This window comes from Talpa occidentalis, unplaced genomic scaffold (assembly GCF_014898055.3).
Source record: "Talpa occidentalis isolate TD23 unplaced genomic scaffold, MPIMG_talOcc4v2.1 talOcc4.7, whole genome shotgun sequence".
In the NCBI taxonomy this organism is placed as follows: Eukaryota; Metazoa; Chordata; class Mammalia; order Eulipotyphla; family Talpidae; genus Talpa; species Talpa occidentalis.
In genome coordinates, this window is record NW_023605083.1 from 53,027,672 (window position 1) to 53,041,334 (window position 13,663).

Sequence of the window (13,663 nt, forward strand, 5' to 3'; positions counted from 1 at the left end):
ACTAGGAAAATATACATTATTTTCACAAAATGTATTAAATTTGGAATTTTTAAGGCCAGCCAGAGCCCTCCAACTAGCTGTGGTCAGTGCAGGGGACTGAGATGCCGCCCTGCCCTCTGTTTACATCTGTTGAGCTCTGAGTGCATGAGTTGTAGTTATGATCAGTGCTAATTTCTCATGTGCTTTTTCTCTAGAAAGCATATGAAAAGGTTGTGGGCGGGAAACAAACGTTTTCTCCCTTTGAAGTGGCATAACCCTTCCTCGTCAGAGAGTGTGGTAAGTCTGCAGACTAAATGACTCTCCAGAATGGGCTCTCCAGTGCCTGGGAGGGGGCAGCCTGCTGGGAAGGAAGAGCCCCAGATTGGGAGTCCATAGGCCACGCCCCTTGTCTTGATGGGTGACTAGGGAAAGTCACTGTCCCCAACGGGCCCTTGGTTTCCTCATGTGTGAAATGATCATGACACCTGATCAGTGGGCTGGTGGTGAATCTCAAATGAAGCTGGGTTAATAGGCGTGTGTTCGAGGTCATCAAGGTTTACTTCCTCTGAGACCCCTTTTTTTTTTTTTTTTTTTTTTACTCTCAGGTGGCTATTGCAAGGTACTCTGGCTGGCAAATAGCTTATATTCTGTGGGGTAAGTGCCATCACATGACCCGTTCGATTCAACACACATTCCCCTGCACCTGGGGAGAGGGAGGAGGCAGGTGATGCAGAAGCAGCCCTGGCTCCTGCTGTCAGTAGACCCAGAAGAAAGAGGGAAACACACACTCATCCAGGCTGCATCACCCTCTGCCCTGGGTCCACTGCGCATATGTACGAAGGGTGGAGGTGACCCAGAGGAGGTCATCCCGGGCAGGGCACGGATGCTCGTAGTGGAGTTGATATTTGAACTGCACCGAGCAGGGCGAGCAAGGAATTAGCAGGAAGAAAAGAGGAGCCAAAAGAAACAGCAAAAGCAAAAGTGCCTGGGTCTTTGGCAGGAGGAAGTTAGAGGGTGACTGCAGGGAGGGACAGGATCATGGATGGTCATGAGTGACCACTCGCTGCTTGGGCCCACAGGCTACCTCATCATCCACGTGATGCAGAGCCTGTGCGGCATGGTGATCGTGTACAGCCTGGTGTTGCCCATCGTCCACAATGAAGGCCTGGAGATGCTCCGAGGGCTGGGCATTGGGATGTAAGTGCTGGGCGGGCTTCCTGTCATTGGCCAGGGCTTGGGAGTTAGTGGGTTCTCGCCACCGTTCTGCAAAATGCCCCTTTCTTTCTGGACTCTCAGCAAGCCCTGGACCCGTGCTCTCAGCTCTGACCCAAGGGCCATCAGAGCAATTCACCGAGGAGGGAAACTTAGCCAGTTTTCTGCTCTCACTGTCCGTGTGTGTGTGTGTGTGTGTGTGTGTAATACATGTACCTCCATTGTATAGATGGAAGATTAAGGTTCAAGGGGATAAAGTGAGAGCCAGACAGACAGCGGAACGAAAGAAGGAACCTGAACTTAGGTTTTAGGTCAGTTGTTTCACTGGGGTAAGTTACTTCTGTGAGCCTCAGCCTCTTCACAGGGAAGATAAAAGTGAATGCTGGCATTGTTGAGAATTTCCTGTGTCCTTTCTCTTAAGAACCCTTTGAGATTGGGGCTTGTATTAGCCCCCTTTTTTTTCAGATCAGGTGACAGAAGCACAGAGAGGCTAAGCAATTTGTCCAAGGAGGGGAAGAGGCAGAACTGAGAGCTGGGCAATCTGAAACCAGAGTGCCCCACACTGCCTGCACTTAGGGGTTTCAAAGACAGGAGTAGTGCTCTCTGGGGACCTCTCTGCTCTGAGCTCCTTGCTTCCACATTTGCCTAGAGCCCCTTGTGAGGGAGAGCCCAGGGAAGTGCCTGTCCACTCTCTTATGGCCTTCATGACATCCTCTAAAACCCTCATTGCTTTCTTTGGCTTCTGTGCTGTCACACCTACCACCTCAGCTGCCAGCTCTAGACAAAAGAACATCCATTTCTGGTCTGGAGCCAGAAGACCTGACTATGCAGCTTTGGGAAAATCATCTAACTTTAAGCCTCACTGTCTCATCTGTGCAGTGTGGTTAGAAGATCTCTAGGCACAAATCTTTAGCTCCTGTGGCTGTTGGTCTGCAGACCATTGGCATCTCTCTCCTCTTCATCACTAATCATTGGAGAAGGACTTGGGAAGAGTGACCAAGGCTACCTCAGGATGGTCTCGCCCTTTGTTTCAGCCTCACCATATCCGTCGTCCTGGGTCTCATGATCCTGCAGGTGTGGATAGCTGCCAGCTTCTTCCTGCAGCCCAAGATGGAAACAGCTGACAAGCAGAAGCCCTTGGCTCTCAACAACAGGTGAGGCCAAAGAAGGGAATGGGTGTTATAGGGCTCTGGTGGTCTCTTGTTCCTTTCTGTTTGTCCAAGGTAGGTTCCTGGGGTGACTTTGCACTTGGGGAGGGTGAGAGGCAGTGATTCAGGTGTGGGCTCTGGAGTCAGACTGCTGGGTCCACATCCTGCCTCCATCCCCTAGGAGCTATGTGATGTGGTGTGACCTTATTAGACACCTAGGAACCTCAGCTTCCTCATTCTACAAATGACTATGCATACCTCAAGGAAGTGTTCTGAGGATGAAATGGGTTTAAATATGAATTTGAAACAGTAGTGCCAGGTGCCTGCTAACCATTTTTAATCCATTCAAAGCACTCACTCATGGAGGAAACAGTATGGGCACTGAGGCAAAGAGATATCCCTGTCTGACTGGCCTGAGAGCAGCCCACAGTCCATGAATGCTGACAGACACAGACATAGGGACACTAGACTTCAGAGGGTGTGTAAGGATTACAGGAGCATCACAGCGACAGAGGAGAGGCAGGGTGTGGGGAAGAGGTAGGAATGGGTATATGGCTAAAGTGGGTAGAATGGCAGGATTCTTCCAAGAAGAGCTGAGGTGAGAGCATGGCTGGGAATCCCCACTGCATGGGTGAAGGCGGGAGTCATGGGAGGAGAGGGCAGGATGTGTTGTGAGAAATGTGAGAATCCAGGCAGGTGGCCGTGTAGTGCTCTCAGCTGGTGAGGGGCAGAGGGGAGCAAACTCACACCACAAAGGCCCCTCTTGGACAGCAAGAAGCTCAGTGTGCAGAGTTGGGCCTTCTCCCATAGGCACCAGGAAACCATGTGACCAGGTGGTCATTTGGGAGGTTTCATCTGGAGAACTTGGAGCAAGTCCCACTGAGGACAAGTCACTGTTATGACAGTGGAGAGGCCACAACCTCTGCTACAATTGCAAAACCAGCTATAGCCATATGGGATTTCTTACTATACAGGACACCTCAAAACCCAGGGATCCTGTGACACATTATAGTAGGCACTGGCTATAGTGGTCCTGCTCTGTGCTCGGCGCTCTCTACACTCTGGGCCAGTCCTCACTCCAGAGAAACAGGAGCAATCAGCTCTCACTTGCAGCGTGAGGTCACAGCTAGCAGATGGGCGATGGAGGATGTGACCACAGATCTGGGGGGTCCTGAGCCCCCTGCAGAGCCACCTTCTTCTATTGAAAGGGTGCTGCCCCTCTTCTTGCTTCCATTTGCAGGAAAGCATTCCACAACTTCAACTACTTTCTGTTCTTCTACAATGTGCTACTGGGCCTGGGTGCCTGCCTCTCCAGGCTGCTCATCAGCTGCATCCTGGGCTCGTGGCTGATCGCTCGCATCGACAGGACCATCCTACAGAATGGCTACGAGGGAGCAGACATGGGTTAGTGGGCAGTTTCTTTCCCCCCTGCCCTGTGCCCCACACATCTGGAGAGGGTGGACTTGTAGAAGCTGCCTGGAGGCCAACTATCAAGGCCAGGTGTTTACACTCTTCACTTATGCTCAGAGCTTTTCTTCCCATGCAGGTGACAGCTGAGTAGGAAAAGCACATCTGGCCCAGTTGCCTGAAGGGAGCTGAAGGCTGTTAAATAACCCATATGTTTGACCTTTGAGGCATAATAGAGGTGATATGAGGTAGTGGGGTTCTATCTGAACAGTTAGGAGTTTAACTTATGCATGCACTGCTCTGAAGAATGTGAGAAAGAGCACATCTCAGAATGATTGATGTTGTTGCTTGGAAACTTACTGAGTGAAGAAAACAACAGCCTGCTCAGCTGAAATAGCCCAAAGTCATGTCTGTGGAGCAAAGGTCGCTTTTGTTCTCTTTCCGCCCTTGTTCATTCGCTCACTCATCGTCATTCGTTATGAGTGATGCCTTCTCCAGATCGGCCACAGTGGCTCCAGCCCCTTGGAGCTTCAAATTCCCCACCAAATGGACACGTAAGGAGGTAGTCTCTAAGACCCTTCCAGCTCTTTATTCCTTATTTTCTAGATTCTCAGCAAAGACATGGGCAGTATTTAGGAACAAGTTGATACTACAGATGTATCATAAAAAGCACAGACTCGGACATCATCCTGGGTCATGCCACCCCCCAACTCACCTTCTGGATTGCAGGATTCGGTGCGTGGATCGGCATGCTCTACGTGGATCATTACCATACCAACCCCGTGCTCGTCAGCTTTTGTAACATCCTGATCGTAGGCCACAGGGAGAGGAGGCTGCGGAGGTCCATCAAATATTGGTACCTAAGTCAGTCAGTAGGTATGTCTCCTGCTGGAACCTCCACCGAGGTGAACCCCAGGAAACCAGGACCCTAAGGGATGCCCTCCCTGCCTCCCCTCCTCCACACCACATGCGCCGTGAATCTTGCTAAGGAAATCTGGAAGCTGAGCCCTTAGTCAGCTTGCTATGGGACCCCTAAGATTTTACGTCCTTGTGCTGCCAACTGAGCTCCTCCTTAGCCCCTAGAAATGAGCTTTATTTCTGCTCAGTCCCCATTTATTTGAGACCCCACCCATCTCAGGCTGCAGGCCTAATGTTCTCCAAGATGGGCTCAGTTTTGCTTAATCTGCCGTGCTGCCTACCACAGGATCTCTGAACATCAACTCCTACCCCCTCAAGTCTCTATTGTATATTCCCGCCCCTTCCACCCCTCCCAGTGCTCCCAGCCCTCATACTCTGCTCTGCCTTCTGCTGCTTAGCCACGTTTGCATGTGCACATTCAGCACTGATTGCGACTACTGTGCCCAACACTGCAGAGACTCAGATCTGCGGGACAAATTCACTATCCTTCTGCCTTGCTCTGTCCCGGGAGTATTGGTCCAGTTCCTTCTTCTACACATCATACCTCCTGGGCAGCTTTTCCCACAGCTTCTGAGAAGGGCTGAGATAAGCTGCGTCCTACCCCCAAGCTCTCTGCTCTGACTCTATTCTAGGTCCCCGCATCTCGGAGAGGTCCAGGACGAGGTGGCTTCTTTTGCTAACCCTGATCAACAACCCCAGACTGGTCATGCTCAGAAAATCAAAGCTAGGCCAAAGCTCCGGGGACTTGAGCCAGTTCTACTGACGTGCTCATAGAGCCAACTTTGGCCTACAGCACTGCTCTCCAGCCATTCTAGGATGACTGCCCTGGAGAAAAGACCTGCCGAGACAGCAGTTGTCCTCTGCAATGTGATGGGATGTGCAGCCACTCTCTGCACACATTGCACATGGCACAGGCCCCTCGGGATGGCACCGGAGCTGAAAAAGCACATCTCAGGTCTAATTCACTCCTTTGGCAACATGATCAAGAACCAAAGAGAATTTCTGTTGGACAAATTTTCCCAATAATGATTTCCTCTATCCATAATTAAGAGGCAACCTTGGGGAGTCCCATGTTGAGAAGGACTTAGCTTGACTATAAGGCAGAACTTTCTGTCAATGAAGAAGGCAGTAAAATTTTTATATCAGGAGAGTTTAACCATTTGACACAATTTTTCTCTGGAAGGTAGTATGGTCTTAATCCAACAGAGTCCTTATTGCTTCCTCCTTTCCAGGCTTATTACAAAGCAGTAGTAATCACACATGCATCACTGGCATAGAGATAGGCATATGGACTGGTAGAATAGATTGAGTCCAGAAATAAACTGTATGTCTATGCTCACATTTTCAACAAATGATTGAATATCAATAAAGGGTCAAGACTAGTGAATGTGCATAACAGTATTTTGAACAAATGGTGCTAGAAAAACTAAATAGCCACACATATAACCATATTCAAGAATTAACTCAAAATGGAGCAAACCTAAATTTGAGAGCCAGAACTACAAAATTCTTAAACCAAAAAGGTAGATATCATGATCTTGGATTTAGTAATGAAACCTTAGATAGATAGAATATCCAAAACACAATGAAAAAAATATAGGTAAGTTCATAAGACTTAATCTATTGAGACTTCATAAATATAATAAACTTGTGCATCAAAAGACAAGATCAGGAAAGTGAAAGACAGCCCATGGGATGGGAGAATATATTTTCAAATCATGTAACTAATATTCAGAATATGTAAAGAATTTCTTACAGGTTGTGATGATTAGTCTTAAATGTCAGTCGGCTAGGTTATAGTTCCCCGTTATTTAGTCAAGCAAGTCTACAACCAGTGGACTTTAGAGGATGTTACCCTGGAAAATGGGTGGGTCTCAGTCACTCAGTTGAAACCTTAAAGGGAAAACAGGTTTTCCAGGGAAGAAGAAGTCATACTTCAGATCATAGTATAAAATTCTGTTGAGTTTCTAGTCTGCAGGTCACCCCAGAGGCTTCAAACCTGCCAGCCTACACAGCACAAGAGTAACTCCATGAGTTAAATCTCTTTGTGTACATCTCTCTATTCAGGTACCTATACACATGCATATGTCATACACATCAAGTGTATATAGACATACATGTTCTTATTATAAATATATATGTTCTTTTTCTCTGGAGAACCCTAACTGATAGAGATTTTTTATGCAAAGGCTGGTTCTAGAAGAACAGAATCTCAGAGCTTTTCTCAAATGGTTCTGGGGTCTCTAGAATTGGTTCTCTGACCTGAATGACTTTAAAGACACTAACAATCCTATTTCCTTGGTCAAAGTGGGCACTGATAGTTCATGCATGTGATGAATGACCAGCTTGGTGGCATTCCCCTGCTGGACCCCAGACACCCACCTCTCTTATATCTTATCACTCAGAGACCCAACTAGAATGGCTTCCACCCCCATGACATAACCAAAGCACAAGATTGAAAAGGAACACTGCCAAACAAGGGGTGAGAAGCTCTAGGGGCTCAGGCCCAGATACCCCTTTAGGACATATGAATGACAATACAACTGAGTGTGTAAACTGTCAATTGTCTAAGGCCATGGACCACAAAACCTCAGGGCCCCTCAAAGTCACCTGGGCCAGCAAGGGAGAGAGTCTTTTGTTGGACAGAAATACAGACACTTATCCTGACAAATGAGAACTCACCTATGATCCATGAGGTCCCAATCAGGGAGGAGTGGAGATGATGTATCTGAAGGAGAGGCTGTGAGGGAATTTCTGCCTTAAAGGAAATGTATGAGGAAGTGCAGAGATGCTGCTAAAATTCCTGGTTCATAACGTTAATAGGACAAGGCCCAAGTAGCCTCAAAAACTGCATCTTTCCCCTGGAAACAAGACAAGCAAGAAAGGGAGTTTGGAGGTCTTGGACAAGGATTCCAAGAGGATTCGAATCTAGGTAAAGGGTGGTCACTGAGTCCCTAAAAAGAACTGAGGATGGAAATGATCTTCCTCTGAACTTGTCCTTTTCACATACAGTTTAATCTCTTCACATTTTTTCCCTCACCCAGAGCTGATACAGTTCCAGAGATTGAACTAGAAAAAGTTCCTAATTTGGCCAAAAGAAACCTCAGTCTTAAGAGAAACAGAAATGTTTCCTTTCCTTCAAAACTGCAGAGAGGCAGTTAGTGTCCTGGGACAGGAAATGGTTAGGTATGTGTTTTTTTAAAGACACCCAAATTTCAGTGGTTGTTTCTCCACCCCTGGGAGAGGCAGTGAAGACATCTTCTAAAGACGGACCTATTCATACGCCATGACTCCACAATTCCACGCTCGGGCTAGCATCCAACAGAAATTCTGTATGTTCACCACGCAACAGAATGTTCAGAGCAGTATTATATGGTAGAGTTTCTCTAAACAGCAGAAAACCCAATTGTGCATCAATAATAGAAAGGACAAATAAAATGTTTTTTTGTATAATGGACTACTATATACAAATAAAAATGAACTCATCACGTTCAATTATGTTTGAAATTTACAAACATAATTTGAAGAAGTACAACATAAAAGTCCTGTGTGATCCCACTTAAGTGAAGTTCAAAAATAAGCAAAACTCATTCAGAAGTTAGACTATTTGTTAATCTTGGTGAAGAGAGGGCAGTGAGGGTTTCATAATTTCTGAAACTAAACAGAATAGCCAATTGTTCCAAAAGTTGTTATAGGGAGCATTTATTAGCAATCGTAACAGGGGTCCCTGGTGAGGGAAGGGATTCTCCCAGGAGTTGGGCACCCCCATGTATGGAAACCCTCAGCCAGGTTCACTGTCATCCACAGCATTTTCAGCTCTAGCCATGCAGGACTCCAGCTGGCTGTGTGGGAAAGAGCCGAACTCTGCAAGCCTCAGACCAGGCTATTTCGTTTCCTGCCTTTACCCAGGGAGCTGTCATCTGTCTCAACTATGGGTGAGCCCCTATGCTAAGGGTGCTAACTGTTGAATAACAGTCAGTAGGGTGTGCTTGCCCTCCTGGAAACACCTTCTAGAGCATGCTCTGAACTCCTGTAGCTGACAGCAACGAACATGCAGGCACACTGAGAGAGAGGAGGTGAGGGGTGAGGGAGGTAAGATGGATATCTGGGCTACCATCTCTGGTGTTGGGCTGGAAGTCTGGGAGGGCGCTGGGTGTGTGGAGACTGAAGGATCCAGCAGAAGAGTGGGATGGCAGGGGCTTAAGCAGGAAGAGAGAGGGCTTTGTTGAAGCAGGGGCTTCTGAGGTACACGGAGGCTGTGGATTGCACTTGGCGGTTTGTGAGGGGCCCCTGAATAGCAGAGGGGGTAGTCAAAGTTATATTTTAGGAGGGTTAAGTGGCAGTGGCTGGGTGGATGGCTGGAACTCAAAGTTCATATAAATTAGTTTTTTAATTATAATTCCATTCAAATCTTGAGATGAGAGTTCTTAACCCTCAACCTTATTTAATCTGAGCTAGAGATCATCTCCTGAGACATGCTGACTCTCATAACCAAGCATTTCCATGCTACATCCCAGTAGAGCTTTGTTTTAACCAAGGTGAGATAGATGGGATTTTCTTGACTATAATGACTCATAACTACACCACCCACTAGTTTCCAGGTCATTTAGTGTCTCTCTCGATGCCCCTGGCAGTCCTGAGGTGTCCCTTTGCACCAAAGATAGACCGGGCTGGAGCGAAGGCGTTCACTAGGAGTCACTCCAGCACTCGGGTCTTTCTGGATGCTAAGGGTGACCGCCTCCCTCCCCGAAAAGGAAGTGAGGGCGGAGCCAGCGGGACTCCCGCCCCTCCCGTTGCCTTGGAGACTAAACGCGTCCTGCTGCAGTTGAGGTTAGACCCGCTCTCCCGGACTCACCGGAGTGGTTTTCTCGGCTGGTGGGGGCGCGACTGGGCCCCTGGGAGAGGGGACTCCTTCCACTTGTCCAAACTTAGAGGGGACGTCCAGGGGCTGCCCCGTTCCTTGGTGCCGTCGGGGTGGGTGCCGCGAAGAGACTGCTGGATCTTTCTAGCTCACAGTTGGGGCCCTGGTAGAACAGTCGGGTTCAGGCTTTTCCCTCCACGTCTCCCTCCCTTGACCATTCTTGGAGGGGAGCAGGGGCCCTGGATCCCTGTTTCGTGACAGGGCTTAGGGGAGAGTTCAAAGCCGGTTTGAAATCTCAGTCACACCTTGGGTGCATTGCCTTTTCCCAGGAGAGCTTGAAGAGTGGAGCACATGCACACAAAAATCTTCTATTATTTTTTGTCCCCAAATTCCGCCTTGGATTTGCACCCCATGAGACTGAGACTCAGTCACTTTCTCAGGGAATTCAGTTTTGTTTTTGCTTCTTTGCCTCCTTCCTTATTTTTGCTTAAAATAAGAGAAGAGGGGGTCTCAGATCTGCTGGTCACCCCAGCTGGATGCCTGGGGGTGGGGGGGAGCTTGTCATCTGGGGATTACTTGTCGTGCGTGGGGGTGGGGGGTGTCAGTTATCAACCTCTGGGTGGATGTTACCCAACCCCAAATATGATTCCTGGAAACTGGATTTCCAGCAGGAGCATTCAGCCAGCGACCAAGATGTCCTCAGTGGGCAAGGTAACCAAAGTTCCCACCGGGAAATTCTACCAGCAGATCTTCAAGGCTGAGGTAGGTCTGTCCCTCTACTCTTTCTACTCCCCCTTTCCTCTGCTCCCCAAACTTCCCTCCCTCTGAAGTTTTCCTTACCGGAGAATCTAATGAAATAAACACTTCGGAATTGCTTTGCTTATTGGTTCTGAAAATATAGGAAAAAAAAATTAGACTATCTTGTCATTTTTTAAATATTGAAGTATAATTTGCATACATTATTTTAGTTTCAGGTGTACAATATTTGTATACATTGTGAAATGATCATCAGCTATATTATTGTTTATTGATAGTCCCCGTACTGTACATACTTATTTATTTTATAACTGAAAATTTGTACTTCTTTATCCTCGATTCACATTTTGCTCCCCAAATCTCCACTTCTCTGGTAGATATCAATCTATTTTCTGTCACTATAATTTATTTTGTCTATTTTTTTAAAGATTGCATATATAAGTGAAATCATACAGTATTTGTTTCCGTCTTTCTTTAAGGTCTATCCATGTTGTCACACATGGCAAGATTTCATTCTTTTATGTGATTGAGTAGTATTCCATTATATTTCCATATATACCACATCTTCTTTATCCATTCGTCCATTGATGGACACTTAGGTTGTTCCATATCTTGGCTTTTGTTAATATTGCTGCAATGAACAGAGGTTCTGCATATATCTCTTCAAATTAGTGTTTCATTTTTTCAAGAAAGTACTTGAAGTAAATTGCTGGATCATATAGTAATTTATTTCCAATTTTTTGAGAAACCTCCTTACTGTGTTCCATAGTGACTACACCAGTGAGAATGTTTATTCTTGAAAATTAGAAAATTTAAATTACTCAGAAATAGCCAGAGTTAATCATTGGATGCCCTGGGTCTTTTGCCTTTCAAAAAGGCATTTCTAATGTTTCTGTTTAAAAACTGGGTTTGATTCTATACTACTGTTTTGAAACCAGTTTTTCACCACCAACAGTATTTTACAGACCTTTTCAGTGTCTAAGGGCATCCATGTACTTGGTGCTTAGCGACACTCTCTTTGTTGATATTGGAGCCTCATAATTTATAACAGTAATACCCTCTTGACAGACACGTAGTTTATCAGAACCGCTTTGTTGTCTCTAAAATTAACTGCACAGACAAAACAATATCTCACAAGAAACACAGATTCAAACTCTTCCTTTAAAGTTCTATAATACTTATTTAAAAAGTATTTTCATTTCTACTCTGAGCTCTAAATTATGCTGATATGGAAGTTGTAAAAGCATAAAGAGACCAAGAAACAAATTACACACATAATTTTGGTCCCCTTAGTTTCTCCCAGTCATTTATTTATACATTTAAAAATTTGAGATCATACTCTATGATTTTAGTTATAATTTTTAATTCATGCTTTTAAATGGTATATTTTATGGTGTATCATATCATAGGCATCTCCTTATGACATAAAAATCCTTTGTAAGTTCATTTTTAACAATGCCTAATATCCCATTAAGGGACATACCATGTTTACTCGATCAATTCCCTATTATTGGACAGTTCCATTTTTCTAATTCCTTGTGATTATAAAAAAAAAGCTCTGGGATGAGCATCTAAATGGTCCTCATTAAAATTTCTTGAAAGCTGCCTCTGGAGGCACAGGGGTCTCCCTGCAGGGAGTGGACCCTGGGGTTGAAGGGCTCTCTGCAAAGTTCCTTTTTGCCAGCTGATTCCCACTTGAACTTCTAAGACTGCACAGCACCCTGAGGACACTAGGGAGTATCTGTAGCTCGGACCACCCCAAACTCTGGTCTTGGGTGTATTCAGATGCAGCTAATCCATACCCTGGCGGCCTCCAGGAAGCAGGCTCTGGAGCGTTCCCAGGCTCTGGTGAAGAGTGGCAGGAAACCCTTCATGAAAAAGACGGATATTCCTGAGGGGGAGATTATGTCTCATCGGCAGCGGAAGTGGGTGCACAGTCTACCCAATGACTGGATCACAGAAAACCCTGTTCTCTACAGGTAGGTTCTGGTGGCCAGGCCACACTCCCACACACTGAGGTGGGCATTGGAGGTGCCATTCCCTGAGATGGAAGCAGATGGGATGGAGCAGGGAGCTCAGGAATTCCTAGAAGTTAAACTTGAGACTTCAGAGCATACCGTTTCAGTTCCCTGAGCTCAGAGTCCCCAAGTAGGAGGAAAGGGAAAAGAGGGGAAGGGAATGAAAGGGGAGGGGAGGGGAAGGGAAAGAAAAAAAATCACCGTGTGCCAACCCAGTATCTTACAAAACCAGCTGGGCTGGCCACAGGTTGGGGGGAGGGGGCACCCTTGGGCAGGTGACTGGGTACCAGGAAGGTCTGGGCAAAAGAACAGGGGGCTCCCGGATGGGAGGGGACCGATTGTCCTAATGGGCGGGGTGCAAAGGCATGTCAGAAGAAGAGGATTTGGGGCAGGACGGGTCAGTGCCTCTCCGCCAGGGCACAGTGTTGGCGGGGCTCGGGGCCACCACCTGCCCACCCCTGGCACCTGGGAGAATGTAGCAGGAGCTGGACTTAAGCTCTTTAAGCTCTGCACAGACATAAACACATCTCTGGGACTCTGGAGGGCGGAGTAGGGGGAAGTCAGTTTCTCTACTTGCCTTTGTTTCATCCTTTCACCCCCTTGGAGCAGAGATCTGGGGGCTCTGGGCTTTTGCCAATGCTCAGAAGATAACCTCCTGTGCTCAATTGCCCTGAGGTAGTGGGATGGGAGTTTATTGTTCTCCTGGGCTTATGCCTCAGGGAAAAGGAAATGATCAAGATGGAAAAAGCTCAAGAGAGCGAGAACACCATCGCTGCCCGAGAAGTGCGGGGCCTCATGGACACCATAGGTAAGCTCTATTCAGCCTCCGGCAGGCCTGATCTGGGCAGGAGAGTACTGCATGGGTTTCCTGGGAGCTCTGCCATGGAGCACGTGAAGCCCCTGCTATGTTCCTCCACTCAGTCAGAGAACCTTCTCCCTGCCTTCTCCCCAGTGGGGAGCTGGGGAAGAGGAGGGACTCCTGCACAGCGGACTTTTCCAAATAACAGACAGTTAGCTAAAGGGTGTTTTCTGCTTTGTTGAGATAGCAGGGGTTTTCTGCAGTCTCTGCTTTCTTCCTCCATAGAGCTTTCTCTGAGTTTAACTTTATCCCAAATATGGAGGTTCTTTTCCCTTATGATGAAAAACATAATATAGGTTCACTGCATAAAGCAGAAAGTAAATGCTTTGCAACACTACCCTGGTACCTGCTAAGTGCTATACACACTTTGTTTACTCTTATTTGCATATGTATTTGCTGCTATAAAACTTTTTTAAAAAAACAAAAATTGTCCCTTTCTATACATACTATTTTGGAAATTTTTCCAGGTGTTTAACTCAATATGGGAGACTTTATTCCCCATAAG

At 46.7% G+C, this 13,663-nt stretch overlaps 2 protein-coding genes across 2 annotated transcripts in view; both read left to right on the forward strand.

Moving 5' to 3' along the window:
• The window catches only part of LOC119231943 (stimulated by retinoic acid gene 6 protein-like), a 30,163-nt gene extending 24,603 nt beyond the window's left edge, over positions 1-5,560 (forward strand). Inside the window, exons 13-19 of the mRNA XM_037493782.2 lie at positions 195-276; positions 585-633; positions 1,059-1,176; positions 2,226-2,345; positions 3,580-3,743; positions 4,476-4,622; positions 5,297-5,560. Coding sequence (XP_037349679.1) covers positions 195-276; positions 585-633; positions 1,059-1,176; positions 2,226-2,345; positions 3,580-3,743; positions 4,476-4,622; positions 5,297-5,427 — 811 coding nt within the window. The 3' untranslated portion in view covers positions 5,428-5,560. The remainder of the gene's footprint in view (positions 1-194; positions 277-584; positions 634-1,058; positions 1,177-2,225; positions 2,346-3,579; positions 3,744-4,475; positions 4,623-5,296) is intronic.
• A 3,940-nt stretch (positions 5,561-9,500) lies between these two features.
• The window catches only part of CCDC180 (coiled-coil domain containing 180), a 53,041-nt gene continuing 48,878 nt past the window's right edge, over positions 9,501-13,663 (forward strand). Inside the window, exons 1-4 of the mRNA XM_054689130.1 lie at positions 9,501-9,539; positions 10,194-10,287; positions 12,067-12,260; positions 13,019-13,107. Of these exons, the coding sequence (XP_054545105.1) occupies positions 10,219-10,287; positions 12,067-12,260; positions 13,019-13,107 (352 nt within the window). The 5' untranslated portion in view covers positions 9,501-9,539; positions 10,194-10,218. The remainder of the gene's footprint in view (positions 9,540-10,193; positions 10,288-12,066; positions 12,261-13,018; positions 13,108-13,663) is intronic.